Source organism: Armigeres subalbatus, chromosome 1 (genome assembly GCF_024139115.2).
Source record: "Armigeres subalbatus isolate Guangzhou_Male chromosome 1, GZ_Asu_2, whole genome shotgun sequence".
NCBI lineage: Eukaryota > Metazoa > Arthropoda > Insecta > Diptera > Culicidae > Armigeres > Armigeres subalbatus.
In genome coordinates this window covers 258111257-258136939 of record NC_085139.1, presented here as the reverse complement: position 1 = coordinate 258136939, position 25683 = coordinate 258111257, and the positions used below count along the sequence as shown (strand labels likewise).

Sequence of the window (25683 nt, the reverse complement as noted above, 5' to 3'; positions counted from 1 at the left end):
CAAAGTTTGCGGAATTCCTAAATTGCTGAGAAATTAATTTACTAGATTCCAAACATCCTAAATTCCTTTATTTCTAAATTGAGTTAACATTTTAAAATTCTCAAATTCCTAAACTTCTAAATTCTTTTATTAACAAATTCCCAAATGCATGAATTCCTAAACTGCTAAATGTATAAGAAATTTAAATTTCAAATTCCTAAATTTCTTGATTTGATTAGATCTTAAATAATTCACAAATTCATAAATTCCTTAAGTCTGCAATTTTAAAATATCTCAAGTTCTGAATTTCCCAAATTCTAAATTCCTAAATTCTTTAATGCCCAAATTCAAATGTCACAATTTCCCTATATCCTAAATTAACAAATTTCTAAATGAATTAATTCTTAAATTCCTCAGCTACTGTGTACTAAGTTATCAGTTTCTCAAAATCTTACATATTAGGATTCCCAAATTTAAAAATTCGATAGATTGACATAACTATGAGAAAATTAAGATTTCCAGATGATCCTCAATTTTAATTTTCATGGTTTTCATCTAAATATCATAACTATACAGTTTTTTGCATACGTTGCTACTCATGGTACTAATGAACACAACTTTGAATTGAAACTCTTGAAAAAAAATACATATAAAAAATTCCAGTGGTAGTCTGAACGTATGGCAGATGAAAATCCTGGAAGAACTCCAGAATGTATACCCCGGAAAAATGTAAGGGAAGATTCCGGAAGAATTATGGGGAATGCTTTAGGATTGATCTTGCGCAATTTCAGGAAAAACCGAAGAAACTATTCCATAAAAAAGTTAAAAAGAAATCTTTTGAATTATTCCCAGGAAAATCTTCTTGAGCAAGCGATTTCAGAAAGAGCTTCTGAACCAAATCAAGAAGTAGAGCCTGGAAGAACCTCAAGTGGAGTTCTGCAGCAACTCTTAAAGGAGCTCCAGGGTCATCTCAATTAGGAGCTCTTTGGGCAACTCTAGAATAAACTCCTGGGGCAACTCCAGGATGAGCTTCTGGAACAACTGCAGAAAATACTACTGGTAAATATCAAAGAGGAAAACCTCGAGCAACTCCGGCAGGATCACCAGAAAAAACTCCTGGAGTAATTCCTGGAGCAACTCCTAGAATAACTTCTGGAGCAACTCCTTGGGTAACTCATGGAGAAACTTGTGGAGGAACTAATGAAGCAAATCCTGGAAGAACACACCTGCAGGAACTCCTTGAGAAAATTCTAGAGGAGCTCCTGGAGCACCTCCTGGCGGATCTTGTGCAGCAACTCCTTGAGCAGCTCCTGGAGGAACTCCTTGAGCAACTCCTGGGGGACCTCCTGGAGCAATTCCTGGACATTTCTGGAGAAATGAACGAATTACTGAAAAAAATGGAAGTATTCAAAAGGAATCCTCGGAAGAAATTCAGGAACAATTTGAATAAGATTTCCTACATGTAGCTAAGGCGATTTTCTGGAGAAGTTTCAAAACCGTTTCCATAGAAATTCAAAAGAGTTCGCCGTGATAACTCAAAAGAATTTCCCATGGAAATTGAGAGAAAATAAATCCGTCGAGATTCAGCCAAATTTCCCTTGAAAATAAAAAATCTCTTGGAATATAAAAAAAAATCCATGCAAATTCAAAGAATTTCTCGTGAAACCTTGAGAGAATTTTGGTAAGAGCTTTTAGAATCTTTGTTGTAGTACAGTAAAGTTGTTCAACGAAGAGAAGCCATATAAAACACCCTTCATTCTTCTCCGCTTCGTTTCAAGCTTTGCATTTAAAATCCTCTCTTCTTTAAAAGATGAGGTATTTGTGGAGAAGGAAAAGGATCCTTTTACACATTAGACCCAGCTGAATAATTTGAAACTATTGTTTAACAGAAGCTATAGACATGCCGATATGTTAAAATTAAAAAGATTTTTTTCTAAATGTTATGTAGATTTGTCATTCTTTCTTACACATTGAAATTAATTTATTGCTTATAACGTTAAAAAACATCGATATTTACACCAGTTTTACATCAGCAAACAACACCGAAAGCGTTTGTTGCTGTTCAATTCGATGCATTCTTGTGAATCAATCCTCTAAACATCCAACTGTTGATCTATATAGTGTATCTATTGCCTAGCAAAATACCACCGTGGGACGTAGGAAAGCAGCTTTCAAGCGAAGAATTACTTACCGGATCCTGCACAGCATTTTTACAGGAGTCAAAAATGATGATGAAAATATACAAAAGAGAAAAGAAAGAAATACGAAATAATATACAAATAAATCTGGCACTTGGACTAATAGATTTCAAATGTTCGCTTGCTAAAAATGCTGGAGAAATTTCATCGCTTCGCTTTCAACAGCGTTCCCTCTCGGTTTTTTACTTTTGAAGAGACTTTCCGGAACTGGTTCAAAGAACTGTGTGCTACATGCCAATCATTGCCACCCTCGAGGAACAACATCGAAAAGCTTCAAGCATTCGCGCCAATACACAAGTAAAAGCAACTATGAAGCACTCGCTTGCTGACTAACTCAACAAATTGCTACGAAAGCTGTTCAACTCTGAAGCTAACTAACTCGGCAAAAGCCATTCTAGTAGAGGCAGCGTTATCTCCTCTAAACCGTCACTTACCTTTCGCGCGTTCTTATCGAGGAACATTCCGCCACCGGCGGGGCCACCGCTGCCCCCTCCACCGCCGGGATAGGGTGACCCACCGGTGGCCATGTGCGAGAACGGCACCGGCACCGAGTACTTGATGGTGTGTAGCAGCTGGACCACCACGTTGGACACGTTCCGGAACGAGAGCTTCCTTCGGTTGGCGGCCCCCAGCGCCGAACGGACCCCAAGCGTGTTCAACATCAGGGGCTGTGACACACAGACATCACACAACGGGAACAGTCAGGGATGACCACATGACGGACGGTGATGAAAGTGAGGATGATGGTGGTGGTGGTGGAAACAGGCAGGATGAAGACGACCAATGCGACGGCGATCGTTTTCCCGAGGGAAGAAAATAAAAGAATGTACGAAAGAATAAAGGATTAGCTTACATGACACTGAGACATTGGGCATAAGTGGGGTTCAGGAATCAGTCATCGCTTCCATGGCAATGAAGATCGTTAGGCCATATTCGTCAAACCGAACAGTCAGTCAGTTCCATCTCACAACAAGTTACCTTTCTGCGGTGAGCCGGCGGCACAATGAAGTACGTATCGATCTGGTGATCGCGTAAATACGAATCCCTCGTATCGCCGTGACCTGCCTCAACTTCGTACTCCCCTCCGAGGGCATCCAGCGTCGCCCGGGTCACGTGGACCCGTCCGGCCTCCCCTCCACTTTCCATGTGGTTCGCCAACGTCACGTCATTCGACCACACGTCAAACTGCCACTTGCGTAGACCCAGAACCCCACACAGCACTCTCCCCGAGTGGATTCCCACTCTCATGTTGAGTATCACATCCGTCTGCTCCACCACCGACGCGATCGCGTCGATCATGTCCAGCCCCATTTCCACAGCACATCGCGCATGATCCGCCCTCGGATCCGGGATACCCGACACGCAGTAGTAGCAATCCCCCAGGATCTTTATCCGCAAGCAGTGGTTGTCATGCGCCAGCTGATCAAACCTCCCGAACAACTCGTTCAACAACCGCACCAATTCCTGAGCGCTACATTGCGACGCCAGCACCGTAAACCCAACGATATCCGCAAACAGTATGCTCACGTTCTCGTGCTTCTGGATGTAGATCTTGTGGAACTGGCCCTCCACCGGCGACAGGATGTCGTTTTTCATTTCCATGGCCACGTGCTGCGGCAGCACCGACAGGAGCAACCGCTCCAGCTTTTCGTTTTCGTCCTCCATCTCCAGCCGGGCGGCGATGCAGTTTCGGGTGTCCAGAAAGGCTCGCCGCTGGGCCCGTTCCATCATGACGTTCACGACCAGCCCGGCCACGTTGACGCCCACGAAGATGACGATGTTGGCTGCGAGCTGTAACGCAAAGCGAGGGAAAAGAAAAATGGTAAGAAAAAAACTTTTAGGTGAGTGTATGTCTAATATATGGAGATCAAGCCCAGTGGAATCTTGTGGATAATATCTGGGAAATACGTATACATATAAGAATGGTGGATCCGGTTTAGTTGACTTGTGTACACGGGTCGCCTTTTACACGGATTTTAGGATTTACGCGTTTTATACGCGGTACGAATCCTCGCGTAAAAACCAACTTCTGTGTATTAAATCTAGAGAACGAAGGGATCATGGCCACCGTAAACTCAGAGAATTTGTTGATCAAGTTCAAAAGACTTGCAGATCAAGTTCAGAAGTTTTCATTTGTGTCAAACATCGTTCAAGTGCGATAGTATTATCATCGCTGAACGATAATAATTATTATACAGCTTTATCCGTGAATCCACGGGGTCACCGTGTTTTATGGTGATTATTCACTGACACAAGCCCCAATGATTGTTCCGTGTTTCCTCGCGATTTTCTCGTGCGTTTAGCCGTTAAAGGCCAGTATGCTGCTGAAAAGTACTGTGCAAATAAATAGGACACAGAATGGTCACGGAATGATTTCGCTAATGAAATTCCGTGAGCAGTACGGAACTGACAAGTAGAGAAAATTTAGTAACGCAAATAACGTGAAGCCTGTCGAACGAAATTCCTCTGGGACTCCAACTGAAATATTTCTGGTATTCTAACGAAATACTTTTAAGAATTCACACGAAAATCCTTCTGGGCCCCCACAAGAATTCTTCGGGATTTATTCGAGTAACATACTCCTGGGACTCTGACGGAATCTTTCTAGGATACCGAGAATAATCTCTCAGTGATTCCGATGGGAATTCTTATGGGATTCCGAGGGAAATCCATCAGTGAGTTCGACGGGAATTCTGCAAAAAAAATCGACGGGAATCCCTTAAAGATACCTACCAATGGAAAACCTTCTGGAATTTCGTAAGCGGATGTCAACACCCAACAAACATTGAAAGAGATTATTTCGTTGAAGATAAGATTCTTCAGCTAAAAAAACTAGCTTAATTAGCGAAAATTGTTTGTTAAGAAAGAACACTTCAGGGATTCCGAAGGCACTTCTTCAGGTATTCCGAAGAGAATCATTCTCGAATTCCGAAGAGGATCCTTCAGAAATACCGAAGTAAATTCCTCTAGGATTCCGACTAGAATCCTTCTTGTAATCCAACAAAAATCCTTCAGGGATTGCAACGGACGTCCATCAGAGATTCAAACTGAAATCCTTCGGAAACACCGCAGATAATCCTTAGGTATTAAGACGGTACTCGTACTTCCACTGCAATGCTTCCGAGATTCAGGCGAGCATCCGCATGGAACTCTGGCGGGAATTCTGCAGGGATCCTTGAAAGGCTTTCTTCGGAATCCTTGAAGGATTCTCTACGGAATTCCGAGGAGAATCCTTCCAGGATTCCGAGGAGAATCCTTCCAGGATTCCGAGGAGAATCCTTCCAGGATTCCGAGGAGAATCCTTCCAGGATTCCGAGGAGAATCCTTCCAGGATTCCGAGGAGAATCCTTCCAGGATTCCGAGGAGAATCCTTCCAGGATTCCGAGGAGAATCCTTCCAGGATTCCGAGGAGAATCCTTCCAGGATTCCGAGGAGAATCCTTCGAGGATTCCGAAGAGAATCCTTCGAGGATTCCGAAGAGAATCCTTCGAGGATTCCGAAGAGAATCCTTCGAGGATTCCGAAGAGAATCCTTCGAGGATTCCGAAGAGAATCCTTCGAGGATTCCGAAGAGAATCCTTCGAGGATTCCGAGGAGAATCCTTCCAGGATTCCGAGGAGAATCCTTCCAGGATTCCGAGGAGAATCCTTCCAGGATTCCGAGGAGAATCCTTCCAGGATTCCGAGGAAAATCCTTCCAGGATTCCGAGGAGAATCCTTCCAGGATTCCGAGGAGAATCCTTCCAGGATTCCGAGGAGAATCCTTCCAGGATTCCGAGGAGAATCCTTCCAGGATTCCGAGGAGAATCCTTCCAGGATTCCGAGGAGAATCCTTCCAGGATTCCGAGGAGAATCCTTCCAGGATTCAGAGGAGAATTCTTTCCTGGATTCCGAGGAGAATCCTTCCAGGATTCCGAAAGGAGAATCCTTCCAGGATTCCGAAAGGAGAATCCTTCCAGGATTCCGAAAGGAGAATCCTTCCAGGATTCCGAAAGGAGAATCCTTCCAGGATTCTGAAAGGAGAATCCTTCCAGGATTCCGAGGAGAATCCTTCCAGGATTCCGAAGAGAATCCTTCCAGGATTCCGAAAAGAATCCTTCCAGGATTCCGAGGAGAATCCTTCCAGGATTCCGAGGAGAATCCTTCCAGGATTCCGAGGAGAATCCTTCCAGGATTCCGAGGAGAATCCTTCAAGGATTCCGAGGAGAATCCTTCAAGGATTCCGAGGAGAATCCTTCAAGGATTCCGAGGAGAATCCTTCCAGGATTCCGAGGAGAATCCTTCCAGGATTCCGAGGAGAATCCTTCCAGGATTCCGAGGAGAATCCTTCCAGGATTCGAGGAGAATCCTTCCAGGATTCGAGGAGAATCCTTCCAGGATTCGAGGAGAATCCTTCCAGGATTCGAGGAGAATCCTTCCAGGATTCGAGGAGAATCCTTCCAGGATTCGAGGAGAATCCTTCCAGGATTCGAGGAGAATCCTTCCAGGATTCGAGGAGAATCCTTCCAGGATTCCGAGAGAATCCTTCCAGGATTCGAAGAGAATCCTTCCAGGATTCGAAGAGAATCCTTCCAGGATTCGAAGAGAATCCTTGCAGGATTCGAAGAGAATCCTTGCAGGATTCGAAGAGAATCCTTGCAGGATTCGAAGAGAATCCTTGCAGGATTCGAAGAGAATCCTTGCAGGATTCGAAGAGAATCCTTGCAGGATTCCGAAGAGAATCCTTGCAGGATTCGAAGAGAATCCTTGCAGGATTCGAAGAGAATCCTTGCAGGATTCGAAGAGAATCCTTGCAGGATTCGAAGAGAATCCTTGCAGGATTCGAAGAGAATCCTTGCAGGATTCGAAGAATCCTTGCAGGATTCGAAGAGAATCCTTGCAGGATTCCGAAGAGAATCCTTGCAGGATTCCGAAGAGAATCCTTGCAGGATTCCGAAGAATCCTTGCAGGATTCGAAGAGAATCCTTGCAGGATTCCGAAGAGAATCCTTGCAGGATTCGAAGAGAATCCTTGCAGGATTCCGAAGAGAATCCTTGCAGGATTCGAAGAATCCTTGCAGGATTCCGAAGAGAATCCTTGCAGGATTCGAAGAGAATCCTTGCAGGATTCGAAGAGAATCCTTGCAGGATTCGAAGAGAATCCTTGCAGGATTCGAAGAGAATCCTTGCAGGATTCCGAAGAGAATCCTTGCAGGATTCGAAGAGAATCCTTGCAGGATTCCGAAGAGAATCCTTGCAGGATTCGAAGAATCCTTGCAGGATTCCGAAGAGAATCCTTGCAGGATTCGAAGAGAATCCTTGCAGGATTCCGAAGAGAATCCTTGCAGGATTCCGAAGAGATCCGAAGAGAATCCTTGCAGGATTCCGAAGAGAATCCTTGCAGGATTCCGAAGAGAATCCTTGCAGGATTCCGAAGAGAATCCTTGCAGGATTCCGAAGAGAATCCTTGCAGGATTCCGAAGAGAATCCTTGCAGGATTCCGAAGAGAATCCTTGCAGGATTCCGAAGAGAATCCTTGCAGGATTCCGAAGAGAATCCTTGCAGGATTCCGAAGAGAATCCTTGCAGGATTCCGAAGAGAATCCTTGCAGGATTCGAAGGAGAATCCTTGCAGGATTCCGAGGGAAATCCTTGCAGGATTCCGAGGGAAATCCTTGCAGGATTCCGAGGGAAATCCTTGCAGGATTCCGAGGGAAATCCTTGCAGGATTCCGAGGGAAATCCTTGCAGGATTCCGAGGGAAATCCTTGCAGGATTCCGAGGAGAATCCTTGCAGGATTGCGAAGAGAATCCTTGCAGGATTGCGAAGAGAATCCTTGCAGGATTGCGAAGAGAATCCTTGCAGGATTGCGAAGAGAATCCTTGCAGGATTCCGAGGAGAATCCTTGCAGGATTCCGAAGAGAATCCTTGCAGGAGATCGGAGAAGATCCTTGCAGGATTCCAGAGAATCCTTGCAGGATTCCGAAGAGAATCCTTGCAGGATTCCGAAGAGAATCCTTGCAGGATTCCGAAGAGAATCCTTGCAGGATTCCGAAGAGAATCCTTGCAGGATTCCGAAGAGAATCCTTGCAGGATTCCGAAGAGAATCCTTGCAGGATTCCGAAGAGAATCCTTGCAGGATTCCGAAGAGAATCCTTGCAGGATTCCGAAGAGAATCCTTGCAGGATTCCGAAGAGAATCCTTGCAGGATTCCGAAGAGAATCCTTGCAGGATTCCGAAGAGAATCCTTGCAGGATTCCGAAGAGATCCGAAGAGAATCCTTGCAGGATTCCGAAGAGAATCCTTGCAGGATTCCGAAGAGAATCCTTGCAGGATTCCGAAGAGAATCCTTGCAGGATTCCGAAGAGAATCCTTGCAGGATTCCGAAGAGAATCCTTGCAGGATTCCGAAGAGAATCCTTGCAGGATTCCGAAGAGAATCCTTGCAGGATTCCGAAGAGAATCCTTGCAGGACTTCGAAGAGAATCCTTGCAGGACTTCGAAGAGAATCCTTGATTCCGAAGAGAATCCTTGCAGGATTCCGAAGAGAATCCTTGCAGGATTCCGAAGAGAATCCTTGCAGGATTCCGAAGAGAATCCTTGCAGGATTCCGAAGAGAATCCTTGCAGGATTCCGAAGAGAATCCTTGCAGGATTCCGAAGAGAATCCTTGCAGGATTCCGAAGAGAATCCTTGCAGGATTCGAAGAGAATCCTTGCAGGATTCGAAGAGAATCCTTGCAGGATTCCGAAGAGAATCCTTGCAGGATTCGAAGAGAATCCTTGCAGGATTCGAAGAGAATCCTTGCAGGATTCCGAAGAGAATCCTTGCAGGATTCGAAGAGAATCCTTCCAGGATTCCGAGGAGAATCCTTCTAGGATTCCGAGGAGAATCCTTCCAGGATTCCGAGGAGAATCCATCCAGGATTCCGAGGAGAATCCTTGTAGGATTCCGAAGAGAATCCTTGCAGGATTCCAAAGAGAATCCTTGCAGGATTCCAAAGAGAATCCTTGCAGGATTCCGAAGAGAATCCTTGCAGGATTCCGAAGAGAATCCTTGCAGGATTCCGAAGAGAATCCTTGCAGGATTCCGAAGAGAATCCTTGCAGGATTCCGAAGAGAATCCTTGCAGGATTCCAATCGAATCCTTGCAGGATTCCGAAGAGAATCCTTGCAGGATTCCGAAGAGAATCCTTGCAGGATTCCGAAGAGAATCCTTGCAGGATTCCGAAGAGAATCCTTGCAGGATTCCGAAGAGAATCCTTGCAGGATTCCGAAGAGAATCCTTGCAGGATTCCGAAGAGAATCCTTGCAGGATTCCGAAGAGAATCCTTGCAGGATTCCGAAGAGAATCCTTGCAGGATTCCGAAGAGAATCCTTGCAGGATTCCGAAGAGAATCCTTGCAGGATTCCGAAGAGAATCCTTGCAGGATTCCGAAGAGAATCCTTGCAGGATTCCGAAGAGAATCCTTGCAGGATTCCGAAGAGAATCCTTGCAGGATTCCGAAGAGAATCCTTGCAGGATTCCGAAGAGAATCCTTGCAGGATTCCGAAGAGAATCCTTGCAGGATTCCGAAGAGAATCCTTGCAGGATTCCGAAGAGAATCCTTGCAGGATTCCGAAGAGAATCCTTGCAGGATTCCGAGGAGAATCCTTGCAGGATTCCGAGGAGAATCCTTCCAGGATTCCGAGGAGAATCCTTCCAGGATTCCGAGGAGAATCCTTCCAGGATTCCGAGGAGAATCCTTCCAGGATTCCGAGGAGAATCCTTCCAGCCCAAGTAACAATTCTGTGACCGTTGGGTTTTATATGAATTTTAATAAGGTTTTATTCTGGGAATAATTAAAGCCTATTGTTTTATGGTGGTCATGAACAATGCTAACGAACAAAGGTTTTATATAACTCTTGAGATATCCATAAAACTCTTATAAACCATGTTTTAAAACTAAGCTTTTTGTTAGCTTTGAAGTTTTAATAATAGTTTTATTATTGCTTTCAAATGCATCATAAAACCAGCTTCGATCACTGCTTTAAAACTACTCAACGCGAATCGATCTATTCGCCATGTTGAATTTGGAAAGCAGTGTTGCTGTAAAACTTATAATTTAATCATCCAATAAGACGCATAATGAGGTTAGTATATTTTTACCGACATAATGTGAATGACATGTGTTTCTGATAAACTTAAGATGCTTCTCATTTCCCAAATTAAAAAAAAAAACTTTAGAACGACAAGTAAAAAATCCCCTGGTTATACGAATCTCCGGTGCTATCCAGTAATACCAATAAAGGTTTGTCAAGAATAATTCGCTTTCTGTCAATAGTAATTCTATGAGCAGGGTTATTTGAAAGTTATTGAGCTGTAACTCTTATGTTAGTTTTGATTTTGATTTGGGAAATGAGACACATAAATATGAAATGCTGTTAAAAATATGCCCTTATTTGAATTGCGGCTTTTCATGAAGAATCATTTTAATGAATTATTGGCAGTGGCTGATTTTCTACCCACCGCTTCCTCATCCAGGCGCTATCGTATATGCCCAAATAGCCAGCAAGAGTTAACCACCAGAAATTTGTATGGCGAAAGACATCTAACGCGGGTTTTCTCAAAATTAGTATCTTTTCATGAAAAACTATTTGGTACCAGTTATGTAGGAAGGTGTCCGCTACTACGCCTACCAAATATTTTTTCGATGAAGCCGCTTAATTTTGAGAAATCGAGCTTTAGATGCCTTTCGCCATACTGATTTCAGAAAGTTAATTCCTCGTGTGCCGCTGTAAGCACGCTTAAAGCGGGCGATTCATTCACGATGATTTCGAGTTTCTGGTTTCTAAAAAAAGGGAAGGAGGAAATAATCTTTTACTCATGCACATGTCCTCCTGATCAGAGCATAAAATATTCATCTTCATGAAGCAACTTCGGTCCGAATTTTGATAAACATCGCATGAATATTCAAAACATAGAATGACATAGTCAGACGACTACTCCACAAACTCATTCATTCGACTGTCACTGAGTGTGCTTACTATGTACAGAAAAAAAACATAATAAGCATTGTTTATGTTGATGTATACCGTTGAAAGTGCCTCGCGGATTAAAATCGGATTCAGTTCTATGTGATACATTACTTTACTCGTTTGAAACGTGTTCAGATTTCAGATAATTCAGCAATTTGTAAAATGTGCATAAATATTCAATGACTAATATTCAACTGAATATTGACAGTCCAGAGCCGACTATGAATGTGTCTGGAAGTGAGCTGTCAAGTGAAGAAAGGAGGAGTTCACCAAAAAAATCGATTATTTTACACTCTGCTCCTGATTAAAGAATTTTCTCTTGTAAATAACATACACACATTTAATTGCTACAAATTACACCGGAAATTTACGGCTACAAATTACGGCGGAAATACGAATTGGTAATGTTCCATATATTTGTAGGTTCACTAATTTCAGGAAATTACTAGCATTCGTAGATTTCTTATACGCATCCGCAAATCCGCCGAGAGCTTTAATTTCCACGGATTTGGCATCGTTGCCCGTAGGATGAAAAAGTGCTACCCGTCACTAACCACCAAGCCACAAGGCTGCATGTTATCGAACCGCAGGCCATCTGTAATGCCAAGTGTAAACATGACAAAGGTTTATAACAAGTTTAAAACGGTTATGAAGTAACCAAGGAGAATTATTGAGGTTATCACAAAAGCCTAAAAAGCTATTTATCGCCAGATTTTTTTGTTTTCATAAAAGAAATGTCGCCATGTTGAAATAACGATAAACGTCATAGCCGTGATTGAAAAAAATACATCAATTACCATCAAATAGACTATTCATTAGTGAAATTAAATTATTTATGAGGTTTTTTGATATAAGCAAGGTTACTTCATAACAAACTATTTGAAATTGAAATATTTTGAGCAGTTTGGATAATTATTTAATTTCCTATTTTCATGTGATTATTCGATAATTCCGAGGCGCGTTGATTTTAAGCTTCTACAACCTCAATATTCACGATAAATTTGGTTGCGCATGTCATTCTGATGTATGAACTACTTAAAAAATGCTTCATTTTCAACATCAACCATTACAAGTAAAATCAGAAGCATCATTTTCCACACATCAGCTTTACATAGGGGACATTGTTATCTAGTGAAAATAAAAACAAAGGCACTGGAACGACAATAAATATAATCCATAAATTGAAAAAGTTTTATTGTTACTCTTATGATGGTCCATGACAACCTCTCATAGAGTATCAATAAATTCAATACAATGTTTTATTGCAGTTTTATTACTACTCTTAATACGGTTTTAATAACTTCTTCTAGATTGGTCCATTAGGCCGGAAGGCTATCTTAATGATGTTATGAAGAGGTTTTGGTGGAGTTATTAGTTTTATTAGCAACTGGTCATGAAAACCTCTTATAGAGCATGATAAATCTTAAAATGTTACTTGGGAGGATTCCGAGGAGAATCCTTCCAGGTTTCCGAGGAGAATCCTTCCAGGATTCTGAGGAGAATCCTTTCAGGATTCCGAAGAGAATCCTTCCAGGATTCCGAAGAGAATCCTTCCAGGATTCCGAAGAGAATCCTTCCAGGATTCCGAAGAGAATCCTTCCAGGATTCCGAAGAGAATCCTTCCAGGATTCCGAAGAGAATCCTTCCAGGATTCCGAAGAGAATCCTTCCAGGATTCCGAAGAGAATCCTTCCAGGATTTCGAAGAGAATCCTTCGAGGATTCGAAGAGAATCCCTTCCAGGATTCGAAGAGAGTTCCTTCCAGGATTCGAAGAGGATCCCTTCCGGGATTCGACGAGAATCCTTCCAGGATTCGACGAGAATCCTTCCAGGATTCGACGAGAATCCTTCCAGGATTCGACGAGAATCCTTCCAGGATTCGACGAGAATCCTTCCAGGATTCGAGAAGAATCCTTCCAGGATTCGAGAAGAATCCTTCCAGGATTCGAGAAGAATCCTTCCAGGATTCGAGAAGAATCCTTCCAGGATTCGAGAAGAATCCTTCCAGGATTCGAGAAGAATCCTTCCAGGATTCGAAGAGAATCCTTCCAGGATTCCGAAGAGAATCCTTCCAGGATTCCGAAGAGAATCCTTCCAGGATTCGAGAAGAATCCTTCCAGGATTCGAGAAGAATCCTTCCAGGATTCGAGAAGAATCCTTCCAGGATTCGAGAAGAATCCTTCCAGGATTCGAGAAGAATCCTTCCAGGATTCGAGAAGAATCCTTCCAGGATTCGAGAAGAATCCTTCCAGGATTCCGAAGAGAATCCTTCCAGGATTCCGAAGAGAATCCTTCCAGGATTCCGAAGAGAATCCTTCCAGGATTCCGAAGAGAATCCTTCCAGGATTCCGAAGAGAATCCTTCCAGGATTCCGAAGAGAATCCTTCCAGGATTCCGAAGAGAATCCTTCCGTACCCCACCAAGATCACTATAAAGATTACACCTCAAATGCGCCTACAAGCATTTTCACGAAAGCCTCACTTCGCTTGGATCCCGGGGCACTCCACGTGGCTGGCAATGCCGGCAATGACATCAAGGCTAACATTCGTCCCCCTGGGTGATGTCAAAAGCTGAATAAAGAAAACCATCCAAGAAAAGAAATTCCTGGATGAGAAATAATGAGACCACATCGCACGCACTTTATGATATCAGTATCTACGAAGCATATTCTCTGGATATGGATCATTTTTTCAGCGTTGTTCGTTATGATTTTATTATTGTTTTCTTTTGGCAACCATTTTATCCACTTACTGTATTTTACACAACCTTAACCCTTAAAGGCACAAGACGATTTTTATTAGAAATTGTCGGAAATATTATTAACGTCAATAACCATTGCAATCATTAACATTAAACGTATTTTCGGTTTGTTGTTTTTTAAACAACATTGCGCATTTAAGGGTTAAAGTCTTAGCATTAAATTATTTTGCCAATTAAGGTCCCACGTTGGTTGAACATGAGAGGATAATTCCGCCCCTCCTCCCGCCAAGTGCAACGAGCCTTGGCTTTTATCGACGATCGAAGAACTTATAATTAGCTCAGATGATTAGGTTAGATGACTTGCAGTTCAAGTTCCGTGAAATTGTAGATCGAATGTACAGGATTTATAAATTAAGTTCCTTTAACTCAAGGATCCCCTGTAAATAACTATTCCACTCACCTGTTGATACGCCAAATACTGGAAATTCTCAGTGTAGATGTTGTACCCGGTCAGCCCGATGTGAATCGACGGCAGAATAATCCCAAACAGGACCGCTTCCCAGATCTGCAGCGGCATCATGGCGTACGCCAGGAACACCACAAACACTATCTGCCACACGCCTTCAGCCATGACTTCGCGAGTGTCGACGGGAAACACTATCCCAACGGTGGGCATCGATATGAAGCAAAACGCCGCCGTAAAGAACAAGATCCCGTAGCATAGGTACGGCAGGTGCGAGTCCCGGATGAAGCGAAACTGAAGCAGCGCAAGGATCACGGCGAACATCAGACACATGAACGAGTTGAAGACGTTCTGCGAAGAGAAATTGAAACTGTAACAATAATTGAGTCTCGAGCTGGGAAAGACTTACATGTAACGTCGGCGCCTGGTTGTAGCCGAGACTGAGTCCGGCCATGATGCCGCACAGGACCACGACCAGGGCAACGACCCCGGTCACGGAGAAGCGCTGCAGTTTGAGCGTGTACCGCTGGTAGAGACATTCCAGCTCGTTGTTCTCGAAGCGCAGTTTGTTCCATGGTCTTCCGCGGGCGGCGTGTACCGCGTGATCCATGGCGCAGGCAGTGGCAGTGCTGCCAGTGCTCCCTCCCTAACCGTCGTCCGTGCCGTCCGCCAGGTTGATGGTGGTCCAGGGTGAATTAGACGGGCTGTCGAGAGAGAGAAAAAAGTGGGAAATGTCTGAATGAGTAAACGAATTAGCGTGATGAAGTGTATTTACGTTGGAATTTAGCAGAAACCATTTACAACAGTGTTGCCATTTTGAGGGAAATTCATAGCGTTTAGGATTCGTACCAACTAAAGATTTTCCTGGAAATTTTGCCAACCAATTCTCGAGATTCCTCGCGTGTTATTTGCGTAGTAAACAAAATGAAGTGGCCAGCGCGAATAGCGCTGTGTTGAATCGTTTACACGCAGTTCAAATATACAAACAAACGTGGATGAGTGATTATTGAGCGATTCCCCATTGCTGGAGAAGCCATTAAATACAGCGCACCATCGCGTAGCTTAGTGCAATTTATTTGCCCTCCAACCAACCAAAGTGTGGCACCATTCGGGATTTCGGATGGAGGAAAAACTATCGAGAGGTGAATGATGACGCATTCCACCGCACGGACGCGGCCGGCGATGATGGGGCCATTAAAATCACAACGAACGGATGTCGTCGCGGAGAACGCATTCCATCTTGTTGTTGTTTTGCAACATCATCCACCGTACGGGCATCACGCTATATAGACCAATGCAAGATCTTGATCTAACCTCACTTATTTGACAGTTCACAGAGCTTGTTTACAAGGTGTTAGAAGAAAAATCGATGAGGAGAAAATTAAAATTCATATTTTTAGTTTAAAATTGCTTCGATCCGAATATTTCAATGATATTCTTTGCATTCAGCATGAAATCAATCGCAAAGGACATCTACATGCGAATAAAATGACGAAACAATTTTATCGGAAGCTTCGCCAGAGGCTAAGTCCCGGTGAAAAAGCTCTGTGAACTGTCAACCTACGTCATCATGCACTGGTCTATAGAAGGGGAAAACAGTTTGTTTTGATTCCATCGACGCCAAAACAAGCAACCGCCGAAAGATCGGATCATCAGCTGTTTTGGCGTTTCAAGGAAAGCCGGAGGAAATTGGACTTTTAAAATGTTATAAATTCGGACATCGCAGCAACCGATGCGTTGCACACGTTTGGATCTGTTTGGATTTGGGAAGGTTTCATCAAAAGATTGTCCATTGGTGGTAGGGAATGAGGGGTGACGGCGATGAGTGATTTGGCTAAGTCAGAAGTTGGCAACAAATTGCATCACCTCCCTCGCAATTTGTCTTGGATGGTTCTGCTTGGATAGGTATCAGCCCGAACGAAGAACAGCAATTTATGAATCTTTATTTGTCTGTACATTTTGATGGCTGCAGGCAGCTGAAGTCCTGACCTGACATTGTAGCCGGTGTTGGTTTTATGGCAATAATGAAGACAACGCACAGTCGTTGAATATATATGCCAATGTGGGACAAAAATCACCAGTGGATGTTTTTGGTTTTTTTACACATAGGAGGGCGGTTCGGCACTTCATCCTATAGCTCCTATTTCCAGCCCATCAAGAACAAAGCAATGAAAAGGAATTTAATTTGTTTCTTATTTTTATGATTTTTTTTCACCAGTAAGTGTGTGGCCCAAAATGGCCGGAGCGAATTGTTATGACGGCAGCTGTCCGTAGGTGCGTGTGCACGCCACGGAGGTCTGACCAGAAGAGGACGAGTCATGGCTTGCTGCGCACTGATCGACACGCTGAGGTGTTAATGTATTGTGTATCCGGAATAAATTTATACCGCTTTTTATACCGAAGTTGGATTTTTCTCCGGATACAGGCAACTTTCCCAACTTCGGAAGTAGTGCGCTGGATTCGCCTAAAGATGCGCTAAACAACGCATCAATTAGTTTGACAAATAAAACTTCGGAAGAAAGTTCGGTTCGGAAGTCCCGACTTCCGAATTCTAACTTGGTGCTACGCCGACAATATAATCACACGCTGATGGTAGTATACTCAAACCCCACAGTAACCAAATAGAGTTGGACCCCTGGCAACATTTTCGAGTCGAGTCGAGTCAAGTACGAGACACTGAAGACGGCCTTACTGTTGAGGTCGAAATACGTATCTGTCAAGATACAATTAAGTGGTGGAATTCAATGAGATGGTATAAACTCGTCTTAGGACAAGTGAACATTTTCTCGATTTCTAAAATAAAATTAATGCTGCTGCTAATTCTGTTGCAAAGAAACCGATACTTGAATGAAATTTCAATGGGATCATTTTGTTCATAAAGGTATGCGTTACCTTCAAATCATACTTCGTTAACGTGTTCGTTAAAAATCTGAGAATGTATCCAGCTTTTTACGCTAGCCATAAATTTACAAGGGGTGAACCAGATTTGACATATGCCGTGAACTTAATTTAACGTAAAATATCTGGGTAGCCATGAAATAGCTCTACTTAACAATCTGTCATATTTGCTTACATCGAAATATTTTTGAAAACGAGCAAGCAAGTTTTTGATGATAAATTTGTACTTCGTATGCTTTTGAATATCAAACTAACTACGGCTGAAACTTTGAAACTATATTGAGAAATAGGAGTGTTCGGAAATCGTGAAAAGAAGAATGATACCTCGGATATATTGTCCCATGATCCCACAGTGAACGATTTGAATGTCCACTTCAAAGGTTGCACAGGACATATAACCGCCATAAAGCCTGCTCTGTACTACAGGAACAAGCGGGCTTCAGAATGATTCATCAGCGATAGGTTGAGTTGTGATGGTTTTTAGGCGATCCCATTATTCTTCCCAAGATTTCCTCCTACATTGGAGCTTGAAATAATGTAAGACTGTTTCCTAAGACGTTAGTTTAAATATCAACAGGTCTTTCAAATAATTTCACTGGTAATCCCTCAGTAATAGAATGATATTCATATACTTGCTTGTTCAAATAGATTACCAGTCGATTATTACTAACGGTGAATGACAAATAATTATTGATAAAACACTCCCATCATATGAATGCATTAGGTTAATAATGTGAATCACTCTATAATCCTACTTCGAAATTCAATCGCAAGCCTAGAACGATAATTTAACTTGTAACCTTGTATTTATGTGAGAACATCATGTGGTCATAAGGTGGAAAACAACATTTTTTACATTCCAATCACTATTGGATATGATTCAGCGAAAAAGTCCTGGTCTTGGCCTGAATCCTGAAGATCCTATAACGAAAGATATAGGAACAAACAACTCAACGAATATAATTTTGCGGCTATAGAATGTCATGGTGTTGTATGTAATACACTCTTGTGCTTGCATTATAGATGATGCTGGGATTGTTTATAAAAGAAAACCATTAAACATTATCGAGATTCGTACACTAGGAACATGCCGAGCTTGCCTTTTTTATGGACACCTGAAATAAGTAAAAGAAATGAAAATTTTCAGTATTAGATATAATTGATTAAAATATTCAACCATTTTTGGAGCATACTTGCACCTCGAAAAAAATTATGACAGTTAAATGTTTTCATTGAAAATTTTAACTACTCATAGATTGCTAAGATCCATTTAAACAAATTGTGGTGAAAAATTATAGTGTACAAAGCATGTGTCAAGAGGGGTTATGGGTCAAACACAATTGATACGTTTGCGTGCGTTTTGACAGTTTTCCCATGAGAAAACTGTCAAAACGCACGCAAACGTATCAATTGTGTTTGGCCCATTATTCAAAGCATTATGGCACTGTTGCGTAAAAAGCTGGATATTGCTTTTTGCATTGAAACTTTTCGTTTCGTCACTGAAAGCATTGACACTTGTCTTCAGCGACTGCTTCCGCGATAGAGCATTTGCACATTTCATTCACTCATACATCTATATTGCTGTCGAAATGTACATTTGACAATTAAATTTTCAGCTAAAAGCTCTATTTTTTGACACCGGTGCACTCACACAACCAATCGACATCAGTTGTCAGAAAATCAGGAGTACCAACCTGACCACCATCTCCTTGTCGCCGAGTCTGGCGCTGAGTGCTCGGCGCGGAAACCCAAAGGTGGGAATAAAATTTTGGGGCTTATGCGCAATACACAATTACACAATAAGTTCATGCCCAAATTGTAAATTAAAAACGCAACAATCTTCTAATCAATGCATGACAATGGAAAATCTAGCAAAGAAGTCAATCGGAGGTCCATCGTGTCTGCCAGAGAGTTTCCTGATCGGACGCGTCGAGGACAATACGTCATTTTGACATCCGGAAGTCCCGAAAAAGGAGAAGAAGAGTAGTAAATTAGTGGGTAAGATGGCGAAGGTAGTGGAATCAGAGAGTGATGAAAAATTGGAGGGAAAAGAGTCGTCTAAAGGAGACAGTTCTTGCGAAGAAGAAAAGAATACCGAAGAAGAAAAGGAGAAAAGAATATCCCATCAAACGCGTGTAGGAGCGAAAGAAGGTCAGCGAACTAGAGGTCAAGAGCCAACGAGGGCTCAGTTATCCGCTTGCCAGTTCCTGTCCAGGAAGTTGCCAACATTTTCTCGGAAACTAGAGGAATGGCCGATGTTCATAAGCAGCTATGAGACGTCAACGAAAGCGTGCAGCTTTTCCCAAGTTGAGAACTTGGCAAGGTTACAAAAGTGTCTAAAAGGAGAAGCGCTTGAGACTGTTAGAAGCAGGCTGCTTCCGCTGAAATCAGTCCCGTAAATAATAGAGACACTGTAGATGCTGTATGGGAGACCGGAGCGACTGTAAAACATGCTGTTTGCTAAAGTTCGCAATGAAGCACCTCCCAAAGCAGATCTATTGGCGAGTTTCATCAGCTTCGGTGTGGTGGTGCAACAGCTCGATGACCATCTAGAAGCTACAGGGTTAACTTCGCAACTGGTAACACCATCCTTATTCAAGAGCTGATAGAGAAGCTGTATGCAGGGACGCAGCTGGAATGGGTAAGACAGCGAAGGGAAAGCAAGGTTGAAGGATGCAAGTGAAGTGGCTGCCTACGGAGAAGCATCCCGGTCTGGAGAGCTCGGTGTAAAAAAGGTGAACCCGAGAAACAGAGCAAGGGAAGGGTACATTCACGCGCATGATGCGGCGGAGAGCATAAATTCGAGTCCAAGAAGGAGAGAAGGCCATTTAGAGTTTGTGGCAGAGTAGATCACCGGATCAGAAATTGCGAGAAGTTCCGTAGACTCCACTACAGTGAGCGATGAGAAGCGGTTCGCAGATGGAAGCTGTGCTAACTGAATGAACGAGCACGGTGCTGCTAGTTGCAAGTTAAATATCCGTTGCACATCGATGGGTGCAAGGAGCTCCACAACCCTCTTCTGCATTTACCGAGATCAGTCGCCGGTTCGAATTGCAACATCCACGCTATCCATCTGTTACCATCCACGACAGCCATCCGTTATTTTCCTTATGATGCCTGTCACCCTGCACTGCGGAATTTACTCGGTGAACACGTTTTCCTAGACTAAGGTTCTTCCTATCTATACGCTGGTGAAGAAAACGCTGATCAACCGGCTGTAAATTCGTGGTGTGACGCAACCACTATGAGTGACGTGGACCACTGGAGTCTCAAGAATCTTTTTTTTTTTTTTTTTTTTTTTTTATTGTCTTTATTAACGAGGTTTTCGGCCCTAGACCGGTTCACCTCATACCTCTCAAGAATCGAAAAGGATACACAGTGCGTAAAAATGCTCATCTCCGCAGGAGGATATGCACAACATTTCCTCATCAAGAGTGCCCACACGGTAGAGAGTCTGAAGCTTCCATAGCATTCACTAGCTGTGTCAGAAATTGTGAAACAGTACAGCCACCTTCGAGATCTGCAAATTGCAGATGTTCCCAAACGTCGCGCAGATCCTGATCGGGATGAAGGACATCCACCTTTACGCTCCGATTGAGTGTACAATCGGCCGGCCAGACGAACCGACAGCAGTCTGATCAAAACTGGGATGGATTGTCTACGGACACACTTGTAGCTCGGTGACCAACCAGGAGCTGCACGGACTTGCTGAAGAGGAAGAATCCGGCATTTCAGTGGCCTTGCTTCCCAAGTCAGAAGAAGATAGAAGAGCGAAAGAGATTCTGAATAAGACAACAAAAAGGATTGAAGACCGTTTCGAAACTCCTAGTTCCCAGATAGGTACCCCATGGCCGTTAAGCGAATGATTGGCCTGAAAATCGTCTCAGTAAATATTCCGAACTGTATGCCAAGGTGAGGACCATGATCGCTGATTACCTAGTGGATGAATTACGCACACAAGGCAACGTCGTCGTTCGAGCTAGCAGAATTTGATTCCAGAAAAGTATGGTCCGTGCCACTGAACATCGTCTACAAAGCAGAAAAAGCAGAAGTTCCGTCTGGTGTGAGACACTTGAGCAGCGTGAGAGGAGTATCTTTGAACTCGAAGCTGCTGAAGGGGCCGGATATGCCGACTGCCTTTCCGGCGGTTATTTGCAAGTTTCGTTAACGAGAAGTTGGATTCGGTGCGGACATAAAGGAGATGTACCACCAGCTACGGATCCGAGAAGAAGACAGGCGAGCGCAGAGATTTCTGCTGCGAAGTGATTTATCAGCGAACCGTGAAGAACTGGAATGCAAGAGAATTTGCGGGGCAATTCCCGGCGGCGGCGAAAGCCATTGTCGAAAATCACTATGTCGATGACTATTTCGACAGTTCAGATACAATCGAAAAAAGCGCTGGCGCTGGCGAAGGAGGTGAGATACGTCCATTCCAAGGGCGGTTTTGAGTTGCGAAACTGGGTTTCCAATTCCGAAGAGTTTCTGGAGGTCTTGGGAGAACGTATAGATAATCAGGTCCTGCCTTTCGGTGAGGATAAGGAGTCCGGTTCCGAGCGGGTGTTAGGGTTCTTGTGGAGCCCAGCAAGCGACGAATTTTCCTTTTCGACCAAGCTCAGGACGATCTAGCGCCTTTCCTGCTCAGCGAGCAGCTGCCGACAAAAGGGATTGTGATGAGCTGCGTGATGAGTTTCCTCGTTTCAGCAGATTTGCGATGAAGGGTGGATCCGGAGGCTTTTGGAAGACGAGGAAGTGCGAATCCCTCGTTACTATTTCCGTGGTGGACGTTATCTGGTTTACGGCTGCCTTCAGCTGCATACATTTGTGGACGCAAGTCAGGACACGTACGGAGCAGCAACGTACATCCACATTGAAACGGGCAAGGGGCCGCTAGTAATATCAAGGACGAAGGTAGCACCATTCCATGTGTTTACCCCGTTTGGAGCTGCAAGCAGCAATGCTAGGAGCAACACTCGTCAATTCTGTTGGCGAGATTCTTACATTAGAGGTCAAGCAGAGTTTCATGTGGTCCTATTCGAAGGGGGTATACTCTCGTGGATTCGCTTCGACCACCGTCGCTATAAACAGTTAGTGGCGTTTCGGATCGGCGAGATACACAGCCTAACGAAAATAGCTGAATGGCGGTGAGTGCCAACCATGCAGTGCGGGCGACGCAATAACAAAGTGGGAGAAAGTGCACAGCATGCATTACGTTGCTCCGTGGTTCGGCAGCCCTGGATTCCTCTACCAGCCGGAGGATTATTGGTTGAAGCAGGACAGCATCGTATCAAACGTTGCCGAAGTGGTCCGAACGTGTGTCCAGTTCCACGATATGGCCATCACCATGTCAATAGTAGATTCGTAACAATTCTCGAAGTGGAGGGTATTGGTGCGGACAGTGGCATGCCTCTATCGGTTCGAGTCGAACTGTCGAAGGAAAAAAGGTGGATTAAAGATCGAAGCAGTTCTAGTCACAGAAGCGGTGAAGAAGGCGATTTAAAAAAACTGCACGATTGCACTGTTGAAACGCGAAGAGTACCGGAAGGCGGAGGCGTATCTCTGGTGTCAGCCCAGGCCGATTGTTTCGGCGACGAGATCAAGACGATCAAGAAGAACCAGTTACAGTCGGTCCAAGATCGGAGAAGTGGTACATCTGTTTGTTTACCTGCATGACTACGAGGGTTATCCACCTTGAAGTCGCTCACAGCCTGTCGACTCCAGCGTGTTTGATGGCCATCCGAAGGTTCGTGTGCCGCCGAGGAAATCCGTTGGAATTCTACTCCGACAGCGGCACGAACTTTCAACCTGCAAGCAAAGTGATTGTGAAGCAAATCGGAAAAGAATGCGAGGACGAATTTACGGATTCCAGAACCCTCTGAAATTTCAATCCGCCTAGCACTTCTCACATGGGAGGTGAGTGGGAACGACTGGTCCGCCCAGTAAAAGCGGCGCTGGCGGTATTCGACGATGGGCGGTCTATAACCGGCGAAGCTCTCCTGACAGCAGTTGCGGAGGCTGAGGACCTCATCAACTCGCGGCCGCAGAGATACGTACGAACCATTTCATTCGCGGCTTCGGAACAATCAATGTGGAACATGCCGTTCCAAGCACAAGCGAAGTCGAAGCACTGCGAGACCAGTACAAGCGGTCGCAATTGTTGGCGGACAAACTGAGGGCTCACTGGGTGTCTGAATATTTGCCATCAATGAACCAGCGAACAAAGTGGCAAAAATAGTCGCCGCAAATATCCCGAGGTGACTTCGTATACATCTCAGATGACACGGTTCGGAGGAGCTGGGTTTGTGGCGTCGTGACTGAAGTTTGCCCGGGAGCGGACGATCGGATTCGGCAAGCAATGGTGAAGGGCTGCTAAGGATAAGTTGAAGAGGCCGGTGACGAAGCTAGCGGAGGTCCAGGTTGGTAGCTCCGACGTTGCAGAAGCCCCACCAGAGATACGGGGAGAAGGTATGTTAGCACAGCTACCATACGACATCAAGAAACAGTAAACCGCGGGCTCCTGGCGAACGATGCTACATATGTTTCGCCAAAACTTAGGTTGTCGAGAATAGATGGTAGCAGCGCAGGTATTAATGTATGCGTGTACGTACGTGAAGATAAGAGAGTGGAGAAAGTAAATAAACAACATTTAAAGAAAAGCCCAGATCAATGCACCTAGCGTTGGTGGTGCCTTTCTCGCGCAATATAATAAGTAAGAAAAACACATAAGAGAGGTCGAAATAGCACTTTTACTTTTTCCATCAATTCATATTTTTTGCGGTCATTTCAATGCATTGCTGCAATCTTCGAAAAAAAAATTGAAAAAATGGAGAAAAAACAATGTTTTTTAATAACTCCGAAACGCAATGGCCGATCGGGCCAATTTTCAATAGCAAAAAATTAGGAAGGATTTCGCGTCGAATGCAACCTTTTGCAAGAATTCCGGATAAGGCTAAGCACAAAAAAGTGTGTCTCACATTTTTTTGTACGCACACACACATACAGACATCACCTTAATTCGTCGAGCTGAGTCGATTGGTATATAACACTATGGGTCTCCGAGCCTTCTATCAAAAGTTCGGTTTTGGAGTGATCCTATAGCTGGATATATGATTACAAAAAGTTAGACGTACCGCCATCGGGGGTGACATTGGGTCTGGGGGGTGAGAATGGGTCATCGCTCTCACCGGCAGTCTGGAGGTCGTAACGCAAAATCGTTCAAAAAGGTCTCTTATATTTTAGTCTTCTTGCCCTCAGATACATTCAATGTATTCTACACGCTTTTTAAGTAGTTGAAACAGTGACCCATTCTCACCCCCGTTTGACCCATTGTCACCCCCGATGACGGTAGCCAAATTATTAAGATGAGTCACTTTATTAAGCAACCTCTTATAATTACGGAAGTCAATCAAATTTTCAGTATGTTTCCACAAATTATACGAAGCATTCCTATCAATCAAGCTCATTATAGTATCGTCAAACCATGGATTCTTTTTTGGTTTGAAAATTCGAATAGGAACATGTGAATTGCAAAGTTATAAGAACTGAAAATTATTGACAAAAATTTAATGCAATATTCGAATCTGTAATACTGTATAGTATACTTCAATCAACAGATAACGATAAAGATGACAGGATCATTTATTATCATCAAATCGATAAGTGAACATGAGCTGGAATAAAAATGATTTTGTTCAGAACTGATAAATCCAAAACCTAAATTTTTAATAGCTTTTTATTAGTCGATGGTTCATTTGATGTCAACATATTTGTATTGAAATCACCTAACACTACCGTCTTAGAATATTGCAATGATAGGTCTGATAGCTTGCTATACATAATTTCAAAGCCATCATTTGTTGGAGGATTATAGATAACTCCAAGCAAAAATGAATCTTGCTTGATGCGAGTCTTTACGAATAAATATTTGATGACATTCAAATGATCCATGCCGACATATAATTCAGATGTGAGGCATTCTTTGCCCAGTTTTTCAATTCCATCTAAATCGTAATTTTTCGATATCAAATCTTCATATTGAGTCACGACTAACTTTTCAAAAGAGTGTATGTGAAATGGTTCAAAAATATTCGAAAATCTGCACGACAAAAACGGAATGTTCGATTGTTATGATTTTTTCAGCAAAGTTAGATAACTAAATGTTGATTCTTAAGAAAATGTACACCGTAAAATTTTTTTATTTGCGTTGAAAAATACAATTTTTGTCACAAAAACTCAAATATCTCAAAACCCTATTTTTTCACGTAACGTAGCATAAAAATTTGATGATGGTAAACTAATAAACAAAAAAGTTATGACATTTCAAAGATTTCACAATTTTTACATTTAGTAAAAAAAAAATTTTTTTCTTGTAAATTATTTCGAGAATCGTAGTTTGATGCTGAGTCATGAGCGTAGATGAAATTCCATCCTTGAAATAAATACCATGCCACCTCCACGAC

The 25683-nt window shown here is 43.3% G+C and overlaps 1 protein-coding gene across 3 annotated transcripts in view; it reads right to left on the bottom strand.

The window, feature by feature from the left end:
* Nucleotides 1-25683, bottom strand: part of LOC134206954 (Ca(2+)/calmodulin-responsive adenylate cyclase) — a 210915-nt gene that overhangs the window by 25708 nt on the left and 159524 nt on the right. For all 3 annotated transcript variants that reach the window (XM_062682695.1, XM_062682697.1, XM_062682696.1), the window contains exons 3-6: nucleotides 14739-15033; nucleotides 14327-14680; nucleotides 3156-3968; nucleotides 2612-2845 (exon numbers count right to left, since the gene is read on the bottom strand). In XM_062682695.1, the coding sequence (XP_062538679.1) occupies nucleotides 2612-2845; nucleotides 3156-3968; nucleotides 14327-14680; nucleotides 14739-14939 (1602 nt within the window). In that variant the 5' untranslated portion in view covers nucleotides 14940-15033. The remainder of the gene's footprint in view (nucleotides 1-2611; nucleotides 2846-3155; nucleotides 3969-14326; nucleotides 14681-14738; nucleotides 15034-25683) is intronic.